At 62.5% G+C, this 26,360-nt stretch overlaps 1 protein-coding gene across 7 annotated transcripts; it reads right to left on the minus strand.

Annotated features, from left to right (window-relative positions):
• Positions 1-224: 224 nt before the first annotated feature.
• Positions 225-25,388, minus strand: PLXNB1 (plexin B1). 7 transcript variants are annotated; one of them, XM_045199730.2, is made up of 38 exons: positions 25,364-25,388; positions 20,371-20,427; positions 18,586-19,698; positions 17,531-17,713; positions 17,049-17,177; positions 16,825-16,925; positions 16,385-16,517; positions 15,947-16,103; positions 15,547-15,655; positions 15,362-15,470; positions 14,282-14,962; positions 13,955-14,077; positions 13,639-13,761; positions 13,146-13,239; positions 12,889-13,061; positions 12,589-12,740; positions 11,099-11,204; positions 10,779-10,915; positions 10,302-10,478; positions 9,939-10,110; positions 9,537-9,779; positions 8,641-8,805; positions 8,415-8,563; positions 7,852-7,952; positions 7,546-7,763; positions 7,231-7,409; positions 6,994-7,060; positions 6,618-6,764; positions 5,758-5,926; positions 5,365-5,468; positions 5,204-5,288; positions 4,815-4,987; positions 4,547-4,707; positions 4,311-4,458; positions 3,387-3,451; positions 3,186-3,261; positions 2,165-2,239; positions 225-945 (listed from the first exon to the last, which is right to left on the minus strand). In XM_045199730.2, the coding sequence occupies exons 3-38, from the start codon at positions 19,690-19,692 to the stop codon at positions 841-843; spliced, it is 6,396 nt and encodes a 2,131-aa protein (XP_045055665.2). In that variant the 5' UTR covers positions 19,693-19,698; positions 20,371-20,427; positions 25,364-25,388; the 3' UTR covers positions 225-840. The 7 variants fall into 7 exon arrangements, with proteins under 7 accessions (XP_045055665.2, XP_024421556.2, XP_045055664.2 ...); XM_024565788.3 differs by lacking the exon at positions 25,364-25,388 and adding an exon at positions 24,847-25,012; XM_045199729.3 differs by lacking the exon at positions 25,364-25,388 and adding an exon at positions 24,631-24,693.
• Positions 25,389-26,360: the final 972 nt, after the last annotated feature.

The following is a 26,360-nucleotide window of genomic DNA, read 5'->3' on the forward strand; positions in this document are numbered from 1 at the left end:
AAGGCGGGAGTGAAAACACTCCAACTGCAGATAAGGCAGTCCCCCACCTGGGTTGCAGAGACCCCCAGGCCCGGCCTGGACAGGGCTGCCATTTCCTTCACGGGATCTGAGCCCAGTTGCCCTGGCCCGCCCCCGGGGTACAGACCCCAGCACCCCCCCAGTGCCTGCCAGCACCCCCCCTGCTGAGGGAGGGCCTGGGCCCAGCCCACACGTCAGACACCAGGCAGTGTGTTATCCTTTAATGAAGAGCTGGGTCAGTGTGGCCACCATTCTCCCCAAGGCCCCCCTGAAACAGGTGCCCCTCACCACTGGCAGCCTTGGAGGAAGGGTGGCCTTAAGGCGGTCAACACTTCTGAGGAGTCAGTTCGCAGTGGCCTAGGACAGGCGTTCATCTCTCGGACCTAGGATTGTGGCAGCAGCAAAGGCCGGAGGCAGCTACGCTGAGGTCAGAGCTGATGGCGGGGAGAGCAAGACAGTCCGCAGACCCATCCTTCCTCTCTGAACCCCGGTGGAGTTGAGGGCAGTGTTCAGGAACAGTCCAGTCTCCCCAGGGGTTGGGGGGCCTTCATACCCGACTCCCTGCAGACAGACATCACGCAGCACACAGCCCACAGGGTCACTGGGCTCAGGGAGCAGGTGGGCCACCACCCCATTGGCCTCAGGGCCCCAGGCCTGCCAGGTGAGTCCAGCAGGGCCCAGGCCAGCGCCACCAGGAGACTGGGGCCACCTTCCACTAACTCGGCTTGTCAGGCACTATGGGCATCTAAGAAGGTGGTTTCTCCCTCGAGGTTCCAGGGCCGCCCCGGCAGGGCTGAGGCGACAGCAGGGCTCACGGGGTCCCTACAGGTCCGTGACCTTGTTCTCCACGGCCGCGGCAATCTGCTGCAGCCGGTAGCCCAGCTGCATCTTCTGGGCTGTGCCGTCCTCCTCCAGAGCGGTGATGATCTGAATGAAGGTCAGAGGCGCCCCATCAAGGGGCCCGTCCGGCCTGCTCGGTCGCCTTTGCGGCACATCTCAGCAGCCTCCCCAGGTACTGGAGCACAATTCAGGGACCCCCACTACTTCCTGTGTGACCTCAGGGCCTCATCAGTGGGAGGGAAGGCTATCCACAAAGTTGCTACTACGGGGTTTTAAGGAGAAGTGAGGTGGGGATGGAAGTAGCCTTCATGGTCCTGAGTAGCCACCTCCCGGGGCAAATCGCTCTCAGTGGAGGCCAGTCCCACCACCACACTGGCCTTCTCCCCACCAACGCCCCAGAAGTGCTGCTACAGCACCCCCACCAGGTAACAAGCATTTCCTGAATGCCTCCGTGCCAGGTGCCAGGCAAGGAGCAAGGACCCAACAATGACAAATGTGACCCTGCCCTCGTGGGGCTCATGGGTGGGGACACAGATACTGACCCACATGACACCTCAAATGGGGCAGCCACAGAGGAAGCAGCAGGAACTGAGGGGCTCACCCAGTGTCCCCGGCCTCCCCCACACCAGGGGCCCCACCATTTGGAGGAAGTGCCTGGACTTCACACTGCTCATCGCATCGCTCCTTTCTTCCTCCAGGCCTAGATCACCAGGCAGGCCACACCCCTGGGGCCATGCAAACAGCTGAGTGGACGCTTCTGGCACACAGCCAGCAGGCTCACTGGTGGGTGCTCTGATCTTGAGGCCCAGCCCAGGAATCCCCCAGAAAGACGACGCCATCGTGGCCTTACTCTCCCCTGGCCCTGTGCCTAGACCCTCCTCTCTGGTAGCCTGTGCAGCCCAGTCGGGCCCACACCCACAAGGGTGACCGTGCCCACCACAGTGCCACCTGGGTGAGGATCTGAGCAAGAGCAAGGTCAGAGCAGGGGTGGCAGCTGTGTGCCTCTCCTAGCACATCCTACATACCATCATCTCTAGGCCCTGGTAGATCCCCAGCCGCTGCCCACCACCACCACCACCACGCCTGGGAGCCCTGCTAAGGGGCTCAGATGCGGGGTGGGGACAGGTAAGAGCACAGCTGGCACCAGGAAGCACGTCTGAAGAGCACTTCCCAAACTCAGGACCCAGCTGCTCCCCTAGTCTGTGCCCGGGGGGTGATCCGAGGGCCCCCCAGGAGAATCCCAGGGCCAGACACCCCCCCACAACCATCTCCTCGGCCCGCAGTCAGGGCCCAGGGTGCCACCCACCTGGTCGTAGTATTTGTTGATGTACTTGTAGAGTTCATGCAGGGCCACTCGTGCCCCCAGGTCTCCAGAGTAGTTCTAGGGAGGTCAGAGAGGAGACAGGGATGATGGGTGCCGCCAGCCACCAAGGGAAGCCCAGAACCCAGGGAGGGGGTGGAGGAGCAGGGGCCTGGGAGGCGGAGAAAGGGACGGGACCTGCAGCGGGCAGCAGGGCCCCTCTACGGACCGGGGTCTCAGGTCAGGCGTGCTCAGCTGGGCACAGGGTAGGCCAAAGGGCCTCCTGGGTGGAGAGACCCCATGTCTGCCGTTTCCACAGGGTTTGGGGTTCCACCAGAGACCTGCCTCTCTCCCCCTTAGGGCTCCAGCTGAGACCCGGGTCCTCCCAGGTGACGGCAGAGCCGAGCAGAAAAGACGCAACTCTGCTCTCCGCCAGCCTTGCCTGAGGTCCCCCCGTCAGGCGCTCCACAGGGGCACCTCAGACAGTGGAGGTGCTGCCACGTCACCTAGCCTGTGCAGCGCTTATGGGGATCAAATGAAAAGATAAACAAAGCACCCCAAGATACACAGAAACACACCAAAATCATAGCTGCTATTATTATGGTGGTTGTGACTATCATCGTCTCAGAAACATCGTTTACAAATTCCCAGGAAGTTTGGGGCTGTGTCAGGAGCAGATGGGGCACACCTACAGCACCCCGGGAAGCAAAGCGCTAGAAGATATTGGCAGGCCAACCAGGCTGTGCTGAGCTGAACCCCGGCAACCTTGCTGCCTTGGGGTGTCGTCCACAGACCCCACAGGGCTGCAGGCATCCCGGCACCTGGTTGAGTCAGGGCAGGCAGCAGCTGCTGGGGCAAGACCCCTGATGCTTTCAGGTGCGACCCTGGGAGCCCTGCTCTTTCAAAGTGGCAATCGAAACCTTCTGCGGAGGACCCAGGAACATCCCCGCAAAGGAGCAGCAGGAAGGGCAGGACCCCTGTGGCGAGAGGCCTGTGCTTAACCCAAGGAGCAGAGGGCGGGCCGTACCCGGGACAGCTCGGCCAGGATGGAGTTCATCTCTTGGTCGCTGGCCGGGATGGTCTGTCTGATGTCTGTGTAGTACCTGCCAGAGATGGTGGAGACGGCAGCTGCTAGGAAACAAGCCCAGCCCCACCACATCGGGGCCTCTGCTGTAACGCCCCACCAATCCGCCCACCCGTCCCCTCAGACCCTTCCCCCGCCCTGTACCTTTCCACCATCTGTTTGTAACGGGGGATGTCCCGAGCGTACAGAAGTTTGTTGATGGGGGAGTCCTGAGCGCCAGCAAGCAAGTGGGGGAAGAGGAGGAAGGATGAGACCCCTGTGAGCGTGACCAACTGTCCCAACCTGCACAGCACTGCTCTGGTTTGAAAAGTCCCCTGTCCCAGGACCCAAGACTGACCCCTCAGCCCCGGCAACTGGGATGGCTGGTCACCCTAGCCCACTTCCTTCTGCCAGGACCTCCTCCCTTCCACTGAGATGCTGCTTTCGTCCCCTTGAGCCTCTCTCCAGATGACTCCGAGGCCATTTATCAGCTCAGGTGCCTCCACGGGGCCCAGCAGGGAACCAGCACACAGGACAGGAAGGGGCAGTGCCGTGTGCACCCACCCTGCTGCTTCCCACGGGCTGTCCATTCCCCACGTGATCACTTTAAAAATCAGAAAACTGACCCAGGAAATGAGGTCTGTTGCCCAGGTCACCTCACTCCTGAGGAGCTGAGCGGGGATATGAAGCAAGTCTCTCAAACTGCCAGAAGGCTCTGCCTCATTCTCAGGTCTGACACCCACCCAGCCCCACCCCATCCCCAGACCTTCGGTGGCTCCATCGCCCCACTCAGGGTAAGCCCTCACTCAGTAGCCCTGGCCTCCTGCCACACCTGCAGGCTGCACTCACTCCCATGTCTTACCCTGTGAATCAGCACACAGCAGCCCCTGCCCGTCCTGGAAGACGGAGGCACCGCCACCTCCCAGGGAGCCCAGGGACAGAGCCTGGCCTGGGGGATGGCGGCAGAGACCTCCCCTCGCCCTCCTCCTCGACATTCTCGGGAAAGCCTGGGCCCTGTGCCCTGTGTGCATGTCCCTGGCCCATGCTGCCTGCCCCACACACGACCTCCATGTCCCCCCACGCACTCACCCGGCCTAGCTTGTGGTCGGCCAGGGTGCAGGCATCCATGAAGGTCTGTGCGATGACCAGGAGCACCGCGTCCATATTATCGGACGTCTGCACGTCGAACACGAACTGCGGGTTTTTGATTATATTGACCCAGAACCTCAGCGGCAGGCTGTGGGCAGGGCAGGCGTGGCTGGTGAGCTCGAGGCGGGGGCTGGAGAGGAGGCCCCACGCCCCTGGCCCACCAGGCCCCACCGCACCTGTTGGTCTTCCAGATGTGGACGGTGTCCTGGTCAGAGATGCCGTGCTGCTGCGCCTGCTCGTCCAGCAGGTCAAAGAAGTACTTGATAGCGAGCGGCACGGGGCGGCTGGTGCTGAGGATCACCTGGAACAGGTCATCCACAAACTTCTGCAGGGTGCCCTGCAGGGGACGGGAAGCACGGACGGAGGTGTGGTCAGCAAGGTGGCCTCAGACTCAGGGCGGTAGGCCTGTGGGAGCCCCACGCCACCCCCAAATCCCGCTCCCACCTTCATGGACAGCAGGCGGGTCAGGTAGATCTCTGGGATGGCCTTGGCTCGCTCACGCTCCCCACCCCGAAGGCTGCCCCTCCTTGGCCGGGGTGGCTCTGGCTCCTCGCTTGGCTTCACTAGGTGCCAGGTCCGGATGCCCCCCTCATCCACATCCTCCAGCATTGGGGTCCCTATGCCAAGACCGCACTGCTTGTCACCACCTCATCAGGTGCCCCCTCCTCTGAGCCCCAGGCTCCTGCCAACTCCTAGGAGTGGGGGCACCCAGAGAGGGCTTCTCTGGGTGGGAGGGAAGTAGACACAAGCTCACCCCAAGATCTGGAGTTCCTGCCCCATTACTGGGCAAAAGCAAGGGCAGAGGGCCGTGGTGGGGGGACGGGGGTACTCACTCTCTCCAGGGACATAATCTTGGTTTTCCCGAAGAACATGCTTGGTGAGGCAAGGGACCAGGGCCACAGTTGCTCCATCTGGGACCTGCTGACCACAGCTGGTGACCCCTCCACCAGCCACACCCCCGCCACACCCCTCCGCCAGCTCCTAGCCCTCCCACCTTGTAATGCTGCAGGGTATTCAGTCGCCTCCACAGACCCTGGACCTCAGAAGTCACGTCCTCGTCAGAAAGAATGAGGTGTCCGGCCACCCCAGACCGCCACTCTGCAAGGGCAAGGGTAAGGGTAAGGGGGACTTGGCCCTGGGCTTCCAGGACACCCTCTCCACGGTGGAACCTGTTTCTTCCTCCATGGGGACACATGTCCCTCTGTCAGGGGCAGCCCTGCCCATCCTCTCCAAAGACCAGGAATAGGTGCCTGCCACCGGCTGTGGGGTCGTCCCTACACTGCCCAGCTGTGCCCCCACCCAGCACCCCACCCTGCAGAGCAGGTCCGGCCTGGCCTGGCCTAACTCCGGCTCAGGCCCCCGAGCCACCCTTCCCCTCTGCCCTCACCGACATCTAAGGTGCGGGGGTCCGGCCGCTGGGTGAGAGGCACCCCTTTATAAAGCTGGTCCAGCATCTTCTCCTTGGCCTGGGAGATGGTGTCACAGTCCAGCACCTTCACAGGCACTCCCTGGACCTCTCCCATCACGGGCCCCACGGCCAACAGTGCATTCAAGGTCTGCACAGGACACATGGGAGCAGTCAGGCCCCAGGTGCCATGTGGGATGACCGAGACGCAAGGCCAAGGACAGGGACCACCCGTGAAGAAGCCACCAGTGGCTCCCCCTCTGTGGCCCCAGCACCTGGCACAGTGCCCTAGTGACTATCTGTCAGGTGAATGGCAGAAAAAGTGAGTGAGCAGAAGTCGGGTCCCCCAGCTCTTGGCTCGACTGGTCAGGCCATGACACCTGAGAGAGTCCCCCCAGCCTAACATACAGCCAGGTGTGGCAAAGCCTGAACTTGATTTTCCCAAAGGAGCTCTGGGTGGGCCACTGAAGGGAAAGCAAACCCAGAGGGACATGATGGGCAGGTCTGCCAGGGTGGCCGCCAGCCTGCTGGGCACTTGACATCCCTGGCAGGACAAGGAGACTGCAGCTGGGAAGACACTCAGGCCTGGTATGGCAAAGACTCAGGTTGGCCCCGGGCAGGGCAGCTGCTCCCCGGACCCTGGCTGTGGTCCTTTGACCGCATCTCAAGCCTGGGACCCTCTGAGGTCTGACCCTTAAGCTTCTTTCCTGCTCAGCTGGCCAAAGGGTCTCTCCCAGAGGTCCAGCGGGCTCTCTCCCCAGACACAGACAGCCACACACGATCACTCATGCTCACCCCCCTACCCTGAGACTGACACTCTAGCGCACACACACCCCCCTCACCAGGGGACGGTACTCCACGTCCTCTCTGAGAAGGCGGTTGTCATTCAGGGTGTATTTGGCTTTGCCGGTCACGCTGTCAACTGGCCCCTTATCTACTTGATGCTTAATTCCACGGAAGAGCATGTACAGAGGCTCCCCTACCGCGTCCTGGGGGAGTGGCAGGCAGTTAGCGTCCCTGGGGCACTCGATAGGTGCGGGGTGGAGGTGTATGTGACATGAGACACTCTGGGGCAGGGGACAGGCTCCAGGGGGATGTGACGAGGACATGGTGGGAAGGCATGCAGAAGCTGCGGGTGGGGGGCGAGGATCGGGGGTTACCAGGTTTGGAGACTGACCCTCCTACAAGGGGAGCCCCATCCACCTCTGCCTCCCTCACCCTGACAAAAGTGTAGAGGCAGATGGACATCCAGTTGGAGAGCAGCTTCTCCACCACGGTCTCTGTCCTGGGATGACAGGAAAGGGGGAGCAGGGAGGCAGGGTCAGCAGGGTCAGCAGGTGGGGCTGTAGTGCTCTCTGTTCCTCAGACCCCCAGGCCCTGGAGGTCCCAACTCAGCCCTTGGCCCCAGGTGCCCAAAGCCACCGGGGCCCTATTGCTTCCGACACCCACACAGACCTGCGAAGCATGAGCTTGGGGTTCTTGGCCACATACTGGGCCACCAGATCACTGAGCAGGGTGCGGAGGATGTCTGTGAAGTACTCGAGCTTCCCGTGCAGTGCCACAGTGAGCAGAGATGCCACGTAGGCACGGTCCCGGGCCGAGAAGGTGCGCTGGCTCTCCAGGGTGTGGATGAACTGGTATCAGGGAGAGGGGGTGGGTGGGAGGGAGGAAGGGGCTGATTCAGAAACCCAGGGATGGAGAAGGCACGGGACCAGGTGGGGCAAGGCCAGGAGAGTCCAGGTGTGGGCGGGGCCAGGGACGGGTTGGCACCTTGGTGAGGAAGAGCTTGCTGTTGAGCAGGTTGGAGAGCTGCCCCAGCCCTTGTTCCACAGTCGGTCGCCTGTTCTCAGGCACACCCAAGTCCCGGTGCAAGGGTGACTCCTGGTGCCCAGGGAAGAAGACCCGCTCAGCATACACCTTATAGTCAAGGAAGGGGATGCCACTGCCCAGAAGGTCACTGGTGAGATCTGTCATCTCGGTCATAAGGTCTGTTGAGTAGAAGAGGGCAGGAATGGGTGTCCAGCGCCTGCCATGGGAGCAGGCTTGGGAGCCCGGGCCCCTCCTCTGCAGCCTCACCAGTGAACTCCTTCTTGCAGCGGTCCCGCACGCTGCTCTCCAGGTTCTCCAGCTGGATCTGCACCTTCTTGTAGTCCCTCAGGGCCTGCTTGCTCTTCCTCCTGCTCAGCACCAAGGTCAGGACTGGAAAGGCTGGAGGACAGAGCCTCTGCTGGCCCCACCGGCCCAGGCCTCCCTAGGTCAGCGGTCTACCCCGGCCACGCCCAGCCAAGCTAAGGTCTAGCCCAGAGTAATTCAAGCCTGTCCCATCTCAGGCAAGTCACACCCATCCATGTCCTGGTAGCCCAGCACAGTTGAGCCCAGGGATCAGCAAACTATAACTAGGCCAAGTACACCGGGGACCTGTTTTTGTGAGTGAAGATTTGCTGGCACACAGCCATGCTCATGTGTGTGCGTATTGTTTATGGCCGCCTTTGCGCTCCAATGGAAGAGCTGAGCAGTGGCAACAGGGCCCGCCTGGCATGCAAAAGCGTGCGATATTTGCTCTCTGGACCTTCATAGACATGTGCTGACCCATGGCCTAGTCCATCACTCCCAACCCAGCCTCATCTGGAGGCACCCACCTGTATATGAAGACGATGATGATGACTCCCACAGCCAGAAGAGAGACGCCCGCCCCCAAGCCTGCCTGGGCTGGCAGGGGGAAAGCCACGGGGCTCTCGCCGTCATATTGCACGTGGCCGAGGGAGAAGCGCAGGTTCCCCATCTGCACCTGCGTGGGGAAGCCACTGTGAGCAAGGCTTCCGCGCATGCCCGACGCCTGGCCCAGCCCAGGACCTGCCCACTGACCGTGAACTCGGGCAGTGCCTCAGGTGCCTCCCGGAGGGGCAGGGGCTGCTCCGTGGGGGGCTCGCAGTACAGGTGGTTCCGGGTCAGCGTCTTCACCATGCAGGGGCCGGTCCCTATCATGGCCACGACCTCCTCCTTGGACATTGCAAGGTCCAAATTCTCCCCCTGGAACACAAGGTCACTGGTCGATCACTCAGAACTCTCTTCCCTGAGGGGAGGAGCTAGTGGTCCCTCAGATCCTCTCCCCCTGCAAATGTGGGAGGGTTGGGCCTGAGACCAGTTCCCAAGAACAAGGCTGATGGGGCCTCGGCACCTGGTCCCCTCCCTGTAGATGGGGTGAGGCTCATATCTTCCCAGCTGCCAATCCCCCTCCTGACCTTTCTCCGCCCTTCTCTGTCTTTCTTTCTCAAGTCCTAACTTCTCCAGAGCTTCTGAAGGCTGTAAAGTTGTCCCAAATTCTGCCCAGCTGCCTAGCAAAGCTGGAGCCCCTAACACATCTGCTGGTCCCACGGGGTCAGTGGCAACAGGTTGCCTACCTATGGCCTTTCAGAATGCCGGCCTATGGCGTGTGTCAGAACACGTGCCACGTTTGTGTGTCAGGCTCTCCAACTGGCATCAGCCCAGGCACCTGCTGGGTGCCACGCCATTTCCATATTGCCATTCGGCAGCCTGCCACGGAGTACGTCGGGAGCCAGGCCACCGGAGCCAGGCCCTGCCAGGTATATTGGGCCAGGCGCCCCACCACCAGTGCCCCCAGCCCTCGCCACACAAGGGGTGAGGTGCCAGGTGCATCTACTGGCCCTGGCTCTGCGGTCGCACCCCCCCACCACACACAGCCGTATCATCTAGCCAAGTGCAGGCTCTCAGGCACCACCCTGCCCGAGAAGCAGCAATACCTCCACAGAGAGCACACTCCCGGGCTTATGCCGGAACGGCGTGGTGGGGTCCTCGGGGTTGAGGGGCTGCAGAGTGGGGTCAGCCTCATAGGAGAAGGGTGTAGGGTTCAGCGCGGCGAAGTCAAAGATCAGGCTGTCGAGGATAAACTCCACCCGGACCCGGGCTTCCTCGGGCAGGCCCGGGAGGGCAGGGGAGCGGCACGTGATGAGCTGGGAGGAGTTTGCGTGGCAGGGCTCCTCAAACTGGGTGGGGGGAGGGACGGGGCAGGTCAGGGAGGGGCCTGCAGGAAGGGGGTCCACAGGCATGGTGCCCGCCACCCATGGCTGTCCCTGGGGTGGGGTGTGGGTGAGGGGGACAACGGCTAGCCCAGCACAGGCAGGGGGTGCCCATGAGTGTCCTACGTGATGACCGCCACAGGAGGCTCCAGGGGAGCACGTGGTCTCCAGGATCACATGGTGCCTCTGCCCGGGCCCCCGGCCCGGCCGAGGTGCTCTGGGCGCCACAGTCACTCGGATCCTCGGCGTCTGCACCACGTCCAAATTCTGGCCACGGACCCGAATCTCACGGCCTCCACTGCAACACAGCCCGAGAGCCATTCATGGAGTCGAGACCCAGGCCCAGCCAGAAACTGCGTGGGTGTTCCCCCCACCAGCAGCGGGGGGGTCACAGCCCCCACATAAAGCCCTACAAACCCCCTGCCCCAGTACTGGGCCTGCAAAGACCCCCCCACCCCACACCACGCAGCCATGCCCTTGGTCCAGCACCTGAGGAAGCTCTTGGTGGGGCTGACAGAGGTGACGTTAGGGTCTGATGTGTACTCGAACTGGCTGTGTTGAAGCTTCCGCTCAGTGGCCCCAAACCACACGGCCACGGGGAGTGTGGCAGGTGTGGGGTATGGGCTGGTCTCACACTGCAGCTGCTCCGCTTGCTGCCCCGGCAGTCTAGGAAGGGAGGCAGGAGTGGAAGGCAGGCCAGCCTACCCCGAGGGGGCACGGGATGGAGGGAAGGATGGTTCCAGGGCACCTGCTCAGGCCTCAGTTCACTGCCCTTCAGTGCCGACTGCCACTTCCATGGTGGACCCAGCAGGTCACACTCCCACGACAGCCCCTATGTCGGGAGGGCCTGGCCACGTTCTGATGGAGCAGGCTTGGCCCTCTCCCCCTCTCTCCTCCTAGGCACCACACCCCCCGCCCTCTCCCCAGAGCATGTGGATTTTTGCAGAATGAGGAAGCAGCCCTCACAGGTGACAAGGCTGGTCTCCAACTACCACTCGGATGTCCTCCAGCCGCCCAGTCAGGAGCTTGGAGCCGCGCAGGGTGAGGCGGGTGCCCCCGGCTCTGGGGCCTCGTGTGGGGAAGATGGAATGCACCTTTGGGTCCTGTGGGAAAGGGGACAAGGATAGACAGGTAGGCATCATGCCAGAAACAGAGAGGCGGGGGAGCCTGAGGCAGACACAAAGGCCATGGTGGGGGGAGCCCAGGAAGGTGAAACCAGGTGGACTGGGAGGAGCCACCAGAGGGGATGGCCCATCGGCAGCCGGGGGTGCCCAGCAGTCAGGCACCTGGTAGGCAAAGTCCTGCTCTGAGACACCACGTCCTCTTCCTGGCACCTCCACTGTCACGGCGCCTGCCACCTCCTTCCCGCTGACCTCCGTGATACACACAAGGCTGTGGGCAGAGGACAGGCTGGGGCGCCAGGCTGCACCACAGGCCCCTCAGACAGACTGGGCTGCCCCCGCCACCACAGGACTGACAGAAATCCTCTCTCTGGAGGAGAACCCCTTCCGGCACACAGGAGGCTCCGGCATCTGAGAATCAGAACTCGTGGTTTCAATGATCCAAGTCGAACCCAAGCCCCCTAACAAGGACCACATTCTGGGTGTGGCACAAACTTATGAAGCAGCACTCAGAAGTCCGGCTGCGGGGGCGAGCTGCTGAGCTAACGAGGGGGCCTAACTGGCCGCCCTCACGTGCGTGCAGCACCCCTTGCAAAGTGGTGGAAATTTGACTTCCTCGTGGAAAAAAAAGTCCCTGAAAGCCTCTAGTCAGGTCTGGGGAGAGGCATGGGCGGAAAGTGAGCCATGGAAGAAAGAGCTGGCTCTCAGCCAGAAAACAGAAGCTTGGGGCAAATTAGTGTCCACATCGTGAAGCCTGCAATGGCTTATCCCAGGACCCTGTCACGGTCCCTGAGAGCAGAACCGGTGGCGTGTGCACGTCCCAGCAGGGGCTTCAGCCAGAACACGTTTTAATCACTTTATAAACCACTTCAGTCTCATGGCTCTAGAATCATTAACAGTCCAGGTAGTCTCCTGAAGTTCTCAGCCGTAACACACACAGGGAAAAACTGCACACTCTGGCAAAGGGCTGTTAAAGGCACAGGTCTCCTGGCCCCAGCCCAGGCCCACAGACCCAGGTCTCCACGGCCGAGGCTGCGGATCTGCTCTGCAGGGGCTTGGGGGAGGCTCTGCTATTCGGCTGGGTTTGGGATGTGGTGATTGTGGGTATGTCCTTGGGGACGTCCCACGCATGCACTTCTGGGACCTTGCAACCACCAGCCAGGTTACTATGAGCCAGAACCCCTGTAAGCCACAAGCCTGGGAAGCACCCTGGCACTCAGTAGGTGTGCCACAAGCCTGCCCTCTGGAGGGGCCCCAGGATAGCACTAGGGGAGGAAGGGTCCATCGGTAAGAAGGCCAGCCCCTGAGCACAGCTGTCTGGGAGCCGTAGACCCTGCTACCACAACTACATCTGAGGTCATTCCAAAACCCGGGTGGGAACACCTAGGTGCAGCCAAGGAACAGAGCCACCTGTCAGCTTTGCTGTCAGTGGCTGAGCCCCAGGCCCAGGAGCGACCCCATCCCGCCCCACAGCCCAGGCCAGGAAGCTGCAGGTCTGTGCCCGATGGCAACTGCAACACTGGGGCCTCGTGACTGGAACCAAGGAAAGAGGGACAGAGAGGGCAGATGAGGTGTGGGTGGGCGGCCCTGAGCAGAAAGGCCAACCACAGAGTCCACAGGAGTCCCCTGAGTCCCCTGGTGGTCCAGCAGCTCACCTGCTGGAGACCTCGTACTCCTGAGCGTCCACCGCGCAGTGCGCCCCGGCCACCCAGACTGTGTCCTGCACGTCCTGCACATGCTGGCCCAGGTTGGAGCCCCTGATGGTGACGCGGGTGCCTCCGTCCACCGGCCCGGTCAGCGGCTCCACCTGTTCCAGAACAAGGACTGCTCGCCTGCGCCTGCCTGGCAGCCCCCGGCAGTGTGGAGAGCTCCCCCTCTGGGCCCCCAGACCCACAACAGAACACCCTCCCTCCCGGGCAGTAGCGAGGAGGGGACACGCTAGCGTTTCAACACACCGAGTGGATGAGGGGGGCAGGGCACTGGGTGGCCACAGCCTCGGCACCACCACAGGCTTCCTGGGCCATGCAGCGCGAACGCTCTCCCTTGCACCACACGCAGCCATACTGGGGCTTGGCGGTTTGGCAGTGGCTGCAGTCCCCATGTCCCACGGAACAGTCATAGAGTACCACTGGGGGTGGCAGACACACATGTGAGAGGCAGGCCCAGAGGAGCTCTGCTGTCAGCAGCCCGCCCAGCAGCCCCCGCAGCTCACCGTGCAGCCCATCGGCGCTGTCCACACGCAGGCGGCCGGCCCGGCGCAGGAACAGCCCCACGTGGAGCTCTGGCTGCGGAGTGTCATAGCTGAGCTGCAGAAACAGGAGTGGAGTCAGAGTCTAGGGCTGGGGAAGGCGGCAGGCCTGGGGAGGGGGGGTCAGGAAAAGGTCCAAAATGACTCACGGTGGGAACACAAAGACCTCGGTCAGACTTGGGGTGAAGGAACCCATGGGGCCACAGGATCAGAGGTAAGAGCTACCAAGAGCCCCCAGGGACACAGGGCCAGAGACAGAAATGGAGTGTAGAGACCTGGAGGGGCCACTGGGTGAGTGGTCAGAGATGGGATACAGGGACCCAGAGGGACACAGGATCAGAGGTCAGAGACGGGGAACCAAGACTCCCTCAGGGTCGCATCATCAGAGGTAGCTAGGGCTGGGACAGGTGTGACGCAGCCAGGGCCCCCCGCCCACCCAGGCACCCGAGGCCTGCACCTGCAGCTGCTGGCACGTGACACGGCACCGGGCGTCTGGAGGAGGCTCACACTCGACCTGGGCTGCCACCGCCACCTCACGGCCCTCCAGCTCCAACACACACTCGTGGTCGCCAGGGCCGTCCTGGGGGCAGAGGCCATGGCTGTCGGGGCAGCTTCAGGAGCTGGGCCTGGGGAGCCCCGTGGCGACCCCAGCTCGGCCCCTGGGTGGGATCTGAGGCCTGGGGCCGGGCCCTCTTCCCGCTCCCCAGGGCTCGTACACAGTTTGCCAATAGCCAAGGAGGACACAGTGACACCTGAAAGCTGGACCCACTGACCTGGAAGAGGCGCAGATTCCTGCCCAGCAGCTGTATGTTTCGCTCTACGTGCACCGGTATCAGCGTGGAGCCCTGAACGCTCTCCACGCAAGGGCAGGAGCTGGCCCCCCTGTTCTCCTCTTCCTGCAGGCACCAAGAGCAAGGCAAGCTATGGACCTCGCCCTGCCACCTGCGTCCCTTCCCACACAGAGCCCCAGGGCCAGGCCATGCAGGGCTGCAGCCCCCAGCCCACCCCTCCGTCCCTGCCCAAGCAGAACCACCAAGCGAGCAAGGGGCTGCACCTGCCCCCATCCCCTCCCGAGGCCTCCTTCCCGGGCTGGGCCTCACCAGCTCCCAGAGCCCGGGGGTGTCGTACTGGTAGTCAAGGCCAGACAGGAGAATGAGGGGGGCCGGGGGGCCCTCGTGCTCGGCCGAGTCTCCATCACCTGAGAGGAGGGTGGAAGTGGAGAAGGCGGGCGTGTCACCCCCTATCCACTCGTCCGCCTCGGGCAGCTCGCCGCCTTCTTTCGTGAGCCAGTCCAGAGCAGGCTTCGCGGAGCCAGCGGCCCCTGGGAAAGTAGCGGCGGGAGCGGTGCTGGGGGGCTGGTCCTGGGGCACCGCAGTGGGGGAGGCCTCGGGGCCAGGGTCCGCGGGGGCAGGGGACAGTGCCACTGCATCTGAGGGTGACGGGTGGGAGGCCAAGAGGTCCTCAGGTGTGGCCATGGGTTCGAGGTCAGTGACAGCAGGGACAGTGGTTCCAGGTCTGTCCGGGGAGAGGGGAGGGAGGGGTTCCTCGTGGGGGGGTGACTCTGTGGAGGCTGAGGCAGGTGAGGCAGGTGTGGGGCTGGGGCCTGCCCATGGCAGGGAAGACCAGGCCTCAGGCAGGACACCTGAAGCTGTGGCTAAAAAGGGAGCCCCAGGCTCCACAGGAAGGGTGTCAGGAGTAGGGGTGACTGTGGCCTTAGGGGCAGCAGGTGGGGAGGGGGTGGGTGCATCTTTTGCAGGAGGGGCTGGGGAAAGAAGCAGGCTCTAAGGGGGAGGCAGAGAAAGACAGGAGGGGCCACTCAGCAGGCAGGCGCGGGAGCAGGCGGCAGGCAGGCAAAGGATGTGTTAAGAGGAAAGGAGACCAAGGAAAAGAGAAACAAAAACAGCCCATTAATTCTCCAAAGGAGAAAAGCGGAGGGCAGGCTCCGGGGTGTCTGTGCTGAGGTGGGGCCCGAGGCCCAGACCTCCCTGCCTCTCAGCTACAAACGTCCTCTCCTGGACGGTGGTCACCTTCTGCACAAGTCGTCACACACAGCAGCTCAGGTGCGCACGACAGAGCCTCGTATGGGCGGGCAGGCACACAGACCTCGGGCCGTCAGAAAGCCTCTTACCAGGGGACCCCATACCCCCACTCCATGCGGCCCAGCCCAAAGTCACGCTCACCTGTTGGCTGACCACCACGGGCCCAGCATCACACGAGGCCTTGTGCGTGCACAAGTGCTGCCAGACGCACCAGTTACACCCCCAGCGGCTGCTCACGCAGGCCTGGCACCTGCACAGAGCACAGCCATGGGGTGGGGGTCACCAGGGGGCAGCCCTGGGCCTGGGGGTCGGGGTGAGGGACTCACTGTGCAGACGGGTGGAGGTTGGTGACAGCCGCACAGTCATAGAAGGAGAGAGAAGCTTTGGCAATCACAACCGCACCGAACCTGAGCTCCATGCCCACGGAAACATGGTCTGCAAAGGGGGCAAGAGCGCCAGGGCTGAGGAGTGGGGAGGGGTGTTCAGCCCCTACACTGATGTCGTGAAACCACACAAAGTTGAGCTAGCACCCCAAATGGGGAAGGGCACCCAGGGTCGGAGGACACAGTCCACAGGGCACAAAATGGGGGCTTTGGGGCCTTGGGGACTAGTGGGGAGACTGAGAGAAAGACTTGAATTCACACCTCACCCAGACCTCGCCCCTGAGAGCAAGGTGGGAGGCGGGCAGGCTCCCAGGCCCTGGGGCTAGTCCCTCCTCTCACGCACCGGCTCCTCTCGGCAGCGCTGGGGCCCCACTAGGGTCTGGGGAGGGGCACGTCACACCCGAACTGGTCAACAGGGCAGGACTCTGGTGTTCCCCAAAGTGGCAGGAATATGACTCCCCTGGCCACAGGGGTGGCAGGTCAGGTATCAACAGGAAAACCTGCCGAGAGAGGCCAGGACACAGTGCTGGGGTCACTGGGCAGCAGACGAGGGCTCGTGCTTAAGGGGCACCCTGTGGGGGGGGGCACCAGTGGCCACCAGCACCCCCGCCTTCACAGACACCCTCAGGCCTGGTTACTAACCGAGGGAGAAAGCAAGGCTCCAAAAGAAGTGACTTGTGCAAGGCCGTGTGGTATCCCATACACCTGACACCAAAATCCAAGGTGTCAACCCATCGCCAGAGCCTTCCCCACCAGGGCCCCACCTGCTCTGGTCACTCACCTCCCTCCTCTCCTCTCGGCTGATGTTGGCAGGATTCGTGGCTGCCACTTGCAGGCAGCCCAGCTCAGGCTGGAAGCTCCACAGCCATCTCTCCGGGCCCTGGCCCCGTGAGCACTCAGAACGGCGACTGCACCTGGGCCAGAATGACCAGCTCCCACCTGTGACCCTCACAGAACCCCTGGGAGTTTGTGGGGCAGGACCACCTATGGCCTGGGGGACCTGGGCAGGGGCCTCTGCTGGGCCATGATGCCGGGATGGGGGTGCCCTGGCAAGGCAATGACACCCAGGGTGGAGGATGCAGTGGGGGACTGGGACATCCAGAGGTCAGGGGTTGAGGGTGAAGGGCCAAGCACCAGGACATGGCAACCACACAGGAGCACTGAGGGCACCAGGCTGGGGTTAGGGCTGGGGGAGGGGTCAGGGGCCGGTGGAGCACTGACCTGCCAAGGAGCACGCACCAGCCACAGTACGGGTCCCTGTGCGCCAGACAAGATGCACAGTCCAGGTGCTGAGCACAGGAGGCCACAGGAACCTTGAGAAGCTGTGACAGCAAAGGGGATGTGAGGCCAGCAATCCAAACACTAGTGGCTCACCCAGGTATGGGTCCCTGGCCCAGCCCCAGGCCCTCCCAGCAGCCTGGCCCCAGCTGTCGCCTGGCACTCACTGTGCTCTGGGTCATGACGTACAGGTGCTCGAAGGCCCCGTCAAAGATGAGGTCTCTGCTCACCGCAGACCCCTGCTGGATGCTCTGGGTGGAGTATGGGTGGCCATCACTTCCAGGGCCCAAGTACACCTGAGATCAGAAACCACTAGGTCTGGGACCCAAGTCCATGGCCACAGGCCCAAGGTTCTCCCTCTCCCCACAATGAAGCAATTTACGGGTAGATTTCCTCCCAGTCAGAACAAGTCACTACACCCAGCCCTGGAGGCAGAAGTGGGGATCCGAAGGGAGGGGGGTCACAGTTAAACACCACCCAGCCCCAGGAACAAGGGTACGGGCCACCTCTCCCAGCCTGGGGTGGGGGCATGTCATGAGCCCACATGCCAGCCTCGGGGGTCACAGGAGTAGCCTTGCCCAGGCTGGGCCCCCAGAAACTTGTCCCCTCCAGACCTTGGGACAGGGCCCAGTAGTTCCCGTGGACTCACCCTGTGCAGCTGCCCTTGACTGTCACCCAGGAAAGCAACAGTGTGTCTATCCTCCATGGTGACCGCCACAGCTGTTAGCTGAACCCCTGGCCACTCCAGAACTGGCGTGGCTTCCAGGGGGACACGACTGGCCATGGGGCTGGGGGTGTGGTCCGAGCCACAGGGGTAGGCATCCAAGGTGTCCTACAGGTAGCAGGAAGCACTGGTGAAGCCCGCCCTGGATGGCCTCCCCGCCCCATCATCCCGGACAACCCACTGCCTTGCCCAGGCTCTCTGCCAGTTCTCCCGAAACAATTGTCGGCTCTGCCAGGCCTCCTGGGACAATCCCGTCCCTGCCACCAGCCTCCCCCGACGTCGAAGTCTTCTCCCACAGCAGCGTCCTTAGCCCTGCCCAGGCAGCTTATCTGCTGCTGCCTCAGGACAGTCTCCAGCAGCTCCTTCCTCCTCTTTGATTCCCACCTGTCCGGGCCCCACCTCTGCGCAGCCCTGGCCTGGGAGCTGCTTCCTCTGGTACAGGCATAAGCTCAGCCTTCTCCCAGCCCACTTCTCCCAAGCCTCTTGCACCTTGCACACTCAGCCCCAAGTCCACAGTGGCCCTTGGGCCCTGACACCACTCGGTGACCCAGGCCCCTGTGTGCAGCTTCTTCCTCCCCTTCTTTAAGCCATCCTGAGGCTAGAGCCAAACAAGTCTCAACCTCACCTGCCCTATTGCTCGAAAACCTAAAACAACTCCCCCAAGGTCCCACTCCCCCATCCCCATTCCGGATAGCTGTCCCACCCCCCAAACACCCTCTCAACCCACCTACACAAATGCCACCCCTTCGGAGCCCAGGCCAAGCCCCCCGCCCCCCAACAGCTCTATCCCCCTAAATGCCATGCCTACCACAGGTGCCCCCCCCACCCCTGCCCAGGCACCAAGGAAGTCACACCCATACATCGCTGCCCTGCTTGGCCCCCACACTGCCACCAGCTTCCCTCAGGCTCCCTGTGCAGCTGCTGGGCTGGGAGTGCCTGGCTGGCAGCCTCAGAGATGGCGGCAGAGCGCTGGGACTCACCACGGGCAGCTGTGCACAGTCAGAGTTGACGTCGTACTCGATGTAGGCCACCTCAGCCCCGTCCTCACCGCGGCCCTCCCGAGTGTAGCAGGCATCGCGCGCGAGGTTAGCGAGGCGGTCCACCTCGTCCAGGCGGAAGGCACAGAGGGCAGAGGCCCCAGACTCCCCAGCGGCTGCCGACGGTGGCCGGCCCACCGTGGGGGAAGCGGCAGAGGAAAAGGCTACAAAGAGCACCTCCCCCCGGGCCACCTCCCTGGACGTGGCCACGGCCGCGGCCTGGATCAGCCCGTAGCGGCCGCCCTGGCAGGCCAGGGGCAGCTCCACGTAGGAGTAATAGTGCTGGTCCCGGAGGCACACTCGTGACACATAGGCACGAAAGGCTCGAGACTGAGCCTGCAGGTCCCGCCGCAGGAACAGGAAGTAGGCGCTGTCCCCGTGAGCAAAGGCGCTTACAAAGTGGTGGCTGTACTCAGAGAGGCGGCCCACAGCCAGCTTGGCCGTCTCCTCATAGGAGAAGACAGCCTGGGGGTCCGGTGGTCGCAAGGCTCGGGTTGTGATGGGAGGGATGCCACCCCCCACACCCCTGCTCGTGTATCCCCGCCCCACGAACAGGAGGGGCTCCCCAGCCAAGCCCTGGGCCACCAATCCCACGGTGCTGACCTCAGGGTCATTGGCGGCCACATACTGGGTGTCCCCAGGCCGCTCTGGCCGTAGCAGCAGCTGTTCAAGCTGCCCAAGGGCCCGCTGCTCACAGACACCCTGGTGCACACTCCCGCACACCACCAGGGCCCCTGGGCTCACCAGGAGCAGCTGGTTCAGGTTGTCGGTGGGCTGGGCCTGAGGGCACTCATCACGCACCACAGGCGGCAGGCAGTCCCTGCTGTCTAGCACAGGACCAGTGGGCACGGTGGCCTCCAGCTGTAGCTCTGGGCTCAGCTGGAACAGGAAGTTAGTGGCCCCTAGGTAGATGGTGCCAGAGGTGGGGTCCCGTGCCAGGTGCTGCAGATGTGTGCCATTGGGAGTGAAAGCAGCCGGTGGAGGGGCGTGGAGGGTGAGGACCCACCCAGCCCAGAGCACCTGGAGAAGACCTGGGCCGAGGCCAGGCATGGTCACCTGGCAGGGAGAGAGGTGGAGCAGGGCTCATGTGGCCGTCAAAGTACCTCGGGGCCACAGGTAAGGGGCAGGGCTACGTCACTGCCAAGATGCCCCTCCTAGCCCAGGGGGGTGAGCAGAAGCACTGTGGTCCGGGCTAACCCCAGGACCACCTCCTAGAGAGGGGTCAGGAGATCTTTCCCGGAAACTTCAAAATTGCCTGTTCTCTGCAAGCACTATTCTCTCAGGAGACCTTGACCCTATCCCAACCTCACCCTGTGTACCCACCAGGGTCTGAGAGTGAGGGACTGTAGGGGTAGAGCCATGGGAAACACCCCGTCCCCCAGGACCAGGGCCTGGAAGGGGCAGGAGAAAGTAGGTGACAGGAAGGGGCCCAGAGCCCAGGGGAGGGGCAGGCCCCTCTTCACAGATGTCAGTTTCCTGGGCAGAAGTAGGAGGGAGGGTGAGGTCCCATGAGCCACTCACAGATTGGGGCAGGGCAAGATTTGGAGGACGGGCCTTTCAGGCAGGAATACACGGGGTAACAAGCACAGAATCAAAGGGCCAGGGAGAAGAGGGAGGCTCCTGCCACTGGGGAGGGGGGCTTAAAGACTAGACCCCACCTGGAAGAGCCCCCAGGAGAGGTGGGAGTCACACTTCTCCCAGGTGCCTAGGTGTTGAGGGCACACTCACCTGGCAGGGCCAGCTGGGTCAGGAGACAACAGCATGACCTGTGTCGGAGTCACCTAGCTGGGAAGAAAGCAGAGCGTGAAGCTGGAGGCTGGGCTGTGGGCACACGGGGGCAGCACAGAGGTGCCCCCTGCTCCCTGCCCAGCCTGCCGGTGGAACCAGGCCCAGCCTGGCCCTCGGCCACCAACACATTCCACAGGGGACGCCTCCTCAGAGCCGCACAGGGAGGGGACGGGAGGGAGGACCAGGCACCCTCAGGGCCTGGGAAAGGGCAGCTGGGAAGGAGCCCCAGGGCTGGCAGGGCTCGGTCAGGCCCCAGCATAGCCCTGTCCACCGCAGCCCCTTCTTCTCCCTTCTTGGTACTCTCCTACTCCCACCCTCTGCCCAAACCCCACCCTATCCAGGCACCCACGTACATTCCTCCACACAGGCCAGGGGCTGTCCTAGCCCAAACCGCCACAGCACATGAGCAGACACACGCTTGCACACACCAAGGAGCACACGTCCCATGCAGATGCACGCAGATGCAACCTGTACACACGGACCACAGACACACACATTTAGGTGCCCACACTGAGACACCCGCAGAGATAACCTCCTTATACACACCTCACACAGGCACATGTCACACCCACATACCAAGGACATACACATTCAGGCACCCACATACAGACTCACACACGCCTCCCCGGTTCAAGCCCTAAGGCCTAGAGGGCTGTGGCAGCCAGGCCATCTCTTGCTACTTTCTCTCCACAAGGTCAGAAGGAGATCCAGGGCCCAGGCTGGGGAAGGGGGGTGTCCGAGAGTAAGTCACCATGCCCAGCTGTGCCCCCCACCCCCAGGAGTGCCCAGACCCTTCCTCTAAGGCCCCGGCTAAGGCCTGCTGGGACCAGGAAAGCATGGCAACCATCTTCCCCAGGCCTGGTGGTCCTCAGCCAGCAGCACCAAGGCTGGTGGAGTGCTGGGACAGGCCGCCCATCCCAGACCATGAGACACTTCCCTGGCTTGCCTGGGCCCAGGCCACGTTGCCCAGCCCCTCCTACCACCCTGCTGCCAGTCTGCCTGTGGGAGAGCCTCCCTCGGCCAGGTCAGCTCCTCCCAGCCAAGGACACCACGGGGTATCCCCGAGGCTGCCTCAGAGTGAGTGGGGCTGGGCCAAAGGCTGGGAGGAGGGTCCGGCAGCCCAGTTTGAGCTGTGGCCACTGCCCGGCTGGGCACTGCTCCCGAAATAGCTTGGGGGTTTCCATTTTTAGTGTGCAGAGAACAGGGCAGCTCTATGGGAGCAGGAACAAGGCCGCCTCTGTTTGCCACCCGGGGGGTGGGGGAGAGGGGGCGGCAAGGAGAGTCATGAACCCGGCCAGAAGCCCAGGACTGTGGCAAAGCCAGGCTTCCCAGGAGCCCCCCACCTTGTTTCCAAAGGGTAAGGGAAGAAAGTTTCTTCCTCCAGGAAGACAGGGTGTGCCTGAGGATGGGCAGAAGCCACCTCCTGCGCTTGGCTACCACTCTCTCCCCTCCTGTAGCCTCCTGCTCGGGGATGTGCCAGGGCAGAGGGTCCAGAGTCAGGCCAGCATTCACGCCTCTATCCGCTTATAAACATTTGCTCAGAGCCTTCTGTGTGCCAAGGTTCTCCAGCCCTCAAGCAGCAACCAAGACACTCCCCAAATCTAAAATCTCAACTGGGTGGCCCAGAGGAAGATGGGCAGGATCAGAACAGCTCCTGTGGGGCTAGGCTTGTGAAGTCACTGAAACCGTGCCTAGAACCCCTCGCCCATCCCCACTTACCACAGGAGGGGGAGGAGGGAAAGAAGGACAGCGATCATTTCCCCTCTGTGCTGGGCACTCCTGTTCCAGGGAACCTCTGCCACAGAGGGGCCCCCAGCTCTCCACCAATCCCATTCCACTGGATCTTCAAGCAGAATCAATGCACGTCCCCCCTCCCTGGAGTCTCTTGGGCACTCGAGGGCCTGGGATGAAGACCGAGCCCCTGCAGTCCCCACCCTCTCCCACACATGCTCCTCATGCCTGGCGCCTGCACTGCAGCCATTTTGCTCCTCCCTGACATCACACGGGCTGTCCCCACTGCCTGGAATGCCCACTCCCCCTCTAGCCCATTAACTCAGCTCCCAGCCATCACCCGCCCCCCTTCCCCCCAGCCTTCCCTGTCCACCGGAGCTGCCGAGCCAAGCCCACTCCGTGCAGTGAGTGTGCAGTGCTGCCTCGGGCCAAACGGCCAACAGGACTGCTGACAGTTAAAGGTGACAGGGTGTATGCCTGGCATTAGTGCCACCAACCAAGGATACTTTCCTCCCTGTTCCACCCACTATGGACTTAAAGCTCCTTGAAGGCAGGGAGGTGGATTTTGACTCAGAGACCCCAGCGACTGGGACAGAGCAGGGTAATACAAAGCAGATGATTCTTGTAAGAGCCCCCCTTTCATAGGCAAGGAAACCCAGCCCATAGAAAGGATTTGGGGCTCTCTGAGCTACTTGGCCTCTCAAAGAACAGGGTGTGAGCACCACTTTTACTAATGAGCAGACCAGAGCTGGTTGAAAAGGTTTGGAGCCAGGCCTCATGTCCCCAGCTTGCACAGCCCGGACCTCCTGCCCACTCCACAGATCTCAGGCCCCGGCCAGGCTCACAGCCAAAGCCTCACTCTGCCTGTGGCCAGGCCTGTCCCGGTCTCTGGCTCATCTTTCTGGGACCTGTGCGGTAGGGCCCAAGCTGCCTAATTTCCGTCCCAGAAGAGCAAGCACTGCCTGGGTCCCTCTGGGATGTCCTCACCAACCAAAGGGGCTCACAAACTCTGCCCCTCCACATCTAGAGAAGGGTCATACCCAGCTCTCACGTTCCGACTCCTGGAAACTACTGGGAAGCTGGCCTTTCCTCTTCCCCACTCCTCGGCTGGCGGGCCGTGGAGAAGTTACTCATTGACAGAGCTGCAGAGCGCACTGCTAACCCCGTTGTCTGTGCTTTCACACGGGGTGGGAGGATCCACCATTTATTTACCCGGTCCCCGCGAGGACTTGCGACCAGTTTGTATACGGAGAAGGGGTCCCCCCAGGAGATGCCAGGAGGTTCACTGTCCATATTTGTTGGCCGCACCTAGCGCAGCCTGAAGGGGGGTTCCCCTACGAGTGGGGAAGCCTCGACCTCCCCATCGGCTCTTCCACGGCCTTCCGCCCTCCTCTCCCCGCCACGGGGAAGGACCCTACCAGTGGTCTTGGGAGGGCGGGGAAGGGGCCGGCCGGTTCCGGCTGAGGCGGCTGCGGCGAGGAGGGGGCGCGGAGGAGCAGCTCCACCTCCTCTGTCTCCCAATAGCGTTCCAGGCGCAGCCGCCAGAGTTTCCATTTACGCGGAGAAGTGTGGTCCCAACTCTCAGGACCGAAGCCGCCCACCACTCACCGGGCTGCCCCTGCCCCGCGGGATGCAGGCCTGAGGCCCTTCCCCTTGGGGCGCGCCCCGGCGCCGGGTCCCCACCACCCCGGCCCCCGGCCCTGCACTCACCACCCGGCCGGGCCCGCGAGAGGAGCGCGCCGACCTCTCCGGGCTCGGGAGCTGCGCGCAGCGACCTCGCCGCCCCCCTTCGCCCCTCGGAGGTGGGTCTGGCGGAGCCGCAGCTGTTACCCGGAGACCGAAGGGTGGAAAACTGCGCCCGCTGCCCGCCCCTCCCGCCGCAGCGCTGCCACCGCGGGGAACAAAGGAGACAAAGCCCGTCGGCCGGGCCGGCTCCGCTCCTTCCCCCGCGCCCGCCGGGCCGCCCTCCCCCCTCCCGCCGCCCAGGCCAGGCCGGAAGCCGCCGTGAGAGCCGCGCGCGCCCGGAGCCGCCTGGGACCCCCCGCAGGCTCCACACCTGTAGAGGGCGAGGGACTCGACCCCTCCCTCGTGGGGAGGGGCAGGCTGCACCCCGGAGGTAGCCAAGGCGACGCGGATCGCAGCGGTGTAGGGTACGGAATGAAGCTCCGCTTGCAGGCCACCCCACCCCGCCCCGCCCCGCCCTCGTCGGGCCTCACCTGCGCTCAGCGAGGAACCGGAATTGGGAGCCCTCCCGGGATGGGAGGGGCGGGGAACGCGCAACGCACCCCAGGTGTGGTGGTACCTTGAGCGCCCCGGCCTCTTCCTGCCCGCCAGCGTGGGGTGGAACCCTCGCCCCTCACTTGCTCCTGCAGTTCGCTAGCCATCACCTCCGCCCTGCAAAGTCCCAAGCTTCCCCTTTTCCTTTCCAATACCTGACTCCCGTAGTCGGCCGCCTCCAACTTTGTTTACCTGAGCTCCTAGGCGCCTAGTTTCTCCTACCGCGCCCGGTCCTGCCCACCAACCCGACTCCCAGGACTCCCAAACAGGCAACCCTTCCTTCCGGCCCCCACCTCCAGCTCTGCGGGGAGAGCGCAGGCATTGGGGCTTAGGCTGGGTTTGCGCCATCACTAAGCCAAGTAACCTGACCCCTGCCACCCCCCACCACACAACCGCCTATTTGCTCACCGGCAAGTGGAGGTGATACCACACCTAGCCCCACTGTGGAAGGAGGACGCAGTCCACTGCAAAAATACACGAGAAAGGGCGCATTTCCTTTTTTCCCCTGGCCTGTACCTGGACCCACCCGAAACTGAGAAGCCTTGGGCAAGTCTAAACTCCCTCACTAGCAAATACCTGGGCGGTCCAAGGAGGAACTGCTGGGCAGAAGGGTTCTCTCCAGAGGCCCATTTGTGCCCCCTGCTGGGCCCTTCTCACTCTGGCCTGCCCTTTGCAAACTCCAGCTAGGATTTGGCCCATCCTATTACCTATTAGGACTTTTGGAGGATTTTGGCTCAAGGCCATTGGGATGGCCTCCTCGCAGGCAAAATTTGTCACACATACACCTCACCCTGGACCTCCTCCACATGCCAGGGGCAGCCTCAGCCAGAAGGTTCAGGTCATCCACACTGGCTACTATCTGAAGAGCTACCACCACCACCACCCTCTTCCCACCTGCCACCCCCAACCCCCATTAAGAGTCTACCTTTAGCCCTGGCTGGTGTGGCTCGGTCGGATGGGCTGAGTCCTTCGAACCAAAAGGCTGTAGGTTCAATTCTGGTCAGGGCACATGCCTGGGTTGCACGTCCTATCCCCAGTCAGGGCATGCGCAAGAGGCAACCCATCAATGTTGCTCCCTCACATCAATGTTTCTCTTTCCCCCTCCCCCTCTCTAGAATCAATAAAACAAACAAAAAAAGTTTTGTAAGAGTCTGCCTTTACTCTCATCTACCCAACTCTGCCTTCTAAATTCTCCCTTCCCAAGGCCTCAGGTCACTCCCGTTCCTCTACCTCTTTCCAGCACCCGCTCTGTACCAGTGGCACCCTCTCCCCAGTTCCCTCATCCCTGGCCTCCAACATCAGACACCCCAGATGCCTGCCAATCTGGCACCCAGCACCTCCACCTCATTGTCTCACCTCGTGCTCCACACTCCCCCACTGCCATCACCACCTCAGCCAGGTCAATCTGCCCCAAGTCCCTCTCCTACTGTGGCTTTCCTGCCCATGCAGCCTGTGGGAAGACCCTTCCATGTGCCTGAAACCCTCTCCTCCCTAACTCCATTCACTCAAGTGCACACCCAATCAGGACCGACCTCACCCCAAGGGGGACCTGGGACTTCTAAACCCCACAGTAGCCCTTGTCTGTACATAGATACGGCACCTCCTACCCCATCAGGAGTGTGGACATCCCAAGTGCATGTCATCCCATGCCATCCTGGGGAATCATTATTAAGAAAACATTGCCAGGGATGAAGTAACCAAATGACCAAGGAGCCAGGTGCTCAGAGGTTCATGCTTACTTGCCAGGCTTCGGAAGGGAGAGTACTTTTTTTTTCTTTTTTTAAGATTTTATTCTTAGAGAGGGGAAAGGAGAGAGAAAAAGAGGGAGAGACATGTCAATGTGTGGTTGCCTCTTGCACACCCTGTACCAGGGACCCGGCCTGCAACCCAGTCACGTGCCCTGACTGGGAATCGAACAGGCG

The sequence above is a fragment of the Desmodus rotundus genome, chromosome 8 (assembly GCF_022682495.2).
Source record: "Desmodus rotundus isolate HL8 chromosome 8, HLdesRot8A.1, whole genome shotgun sequence".
Taxonomy (NCBI): Eukaryota; Metazoa; Chordata; class Mammalia; order Chiroptera; family Phyllostomidae; genus Desmodus; species Desmodus rotundus.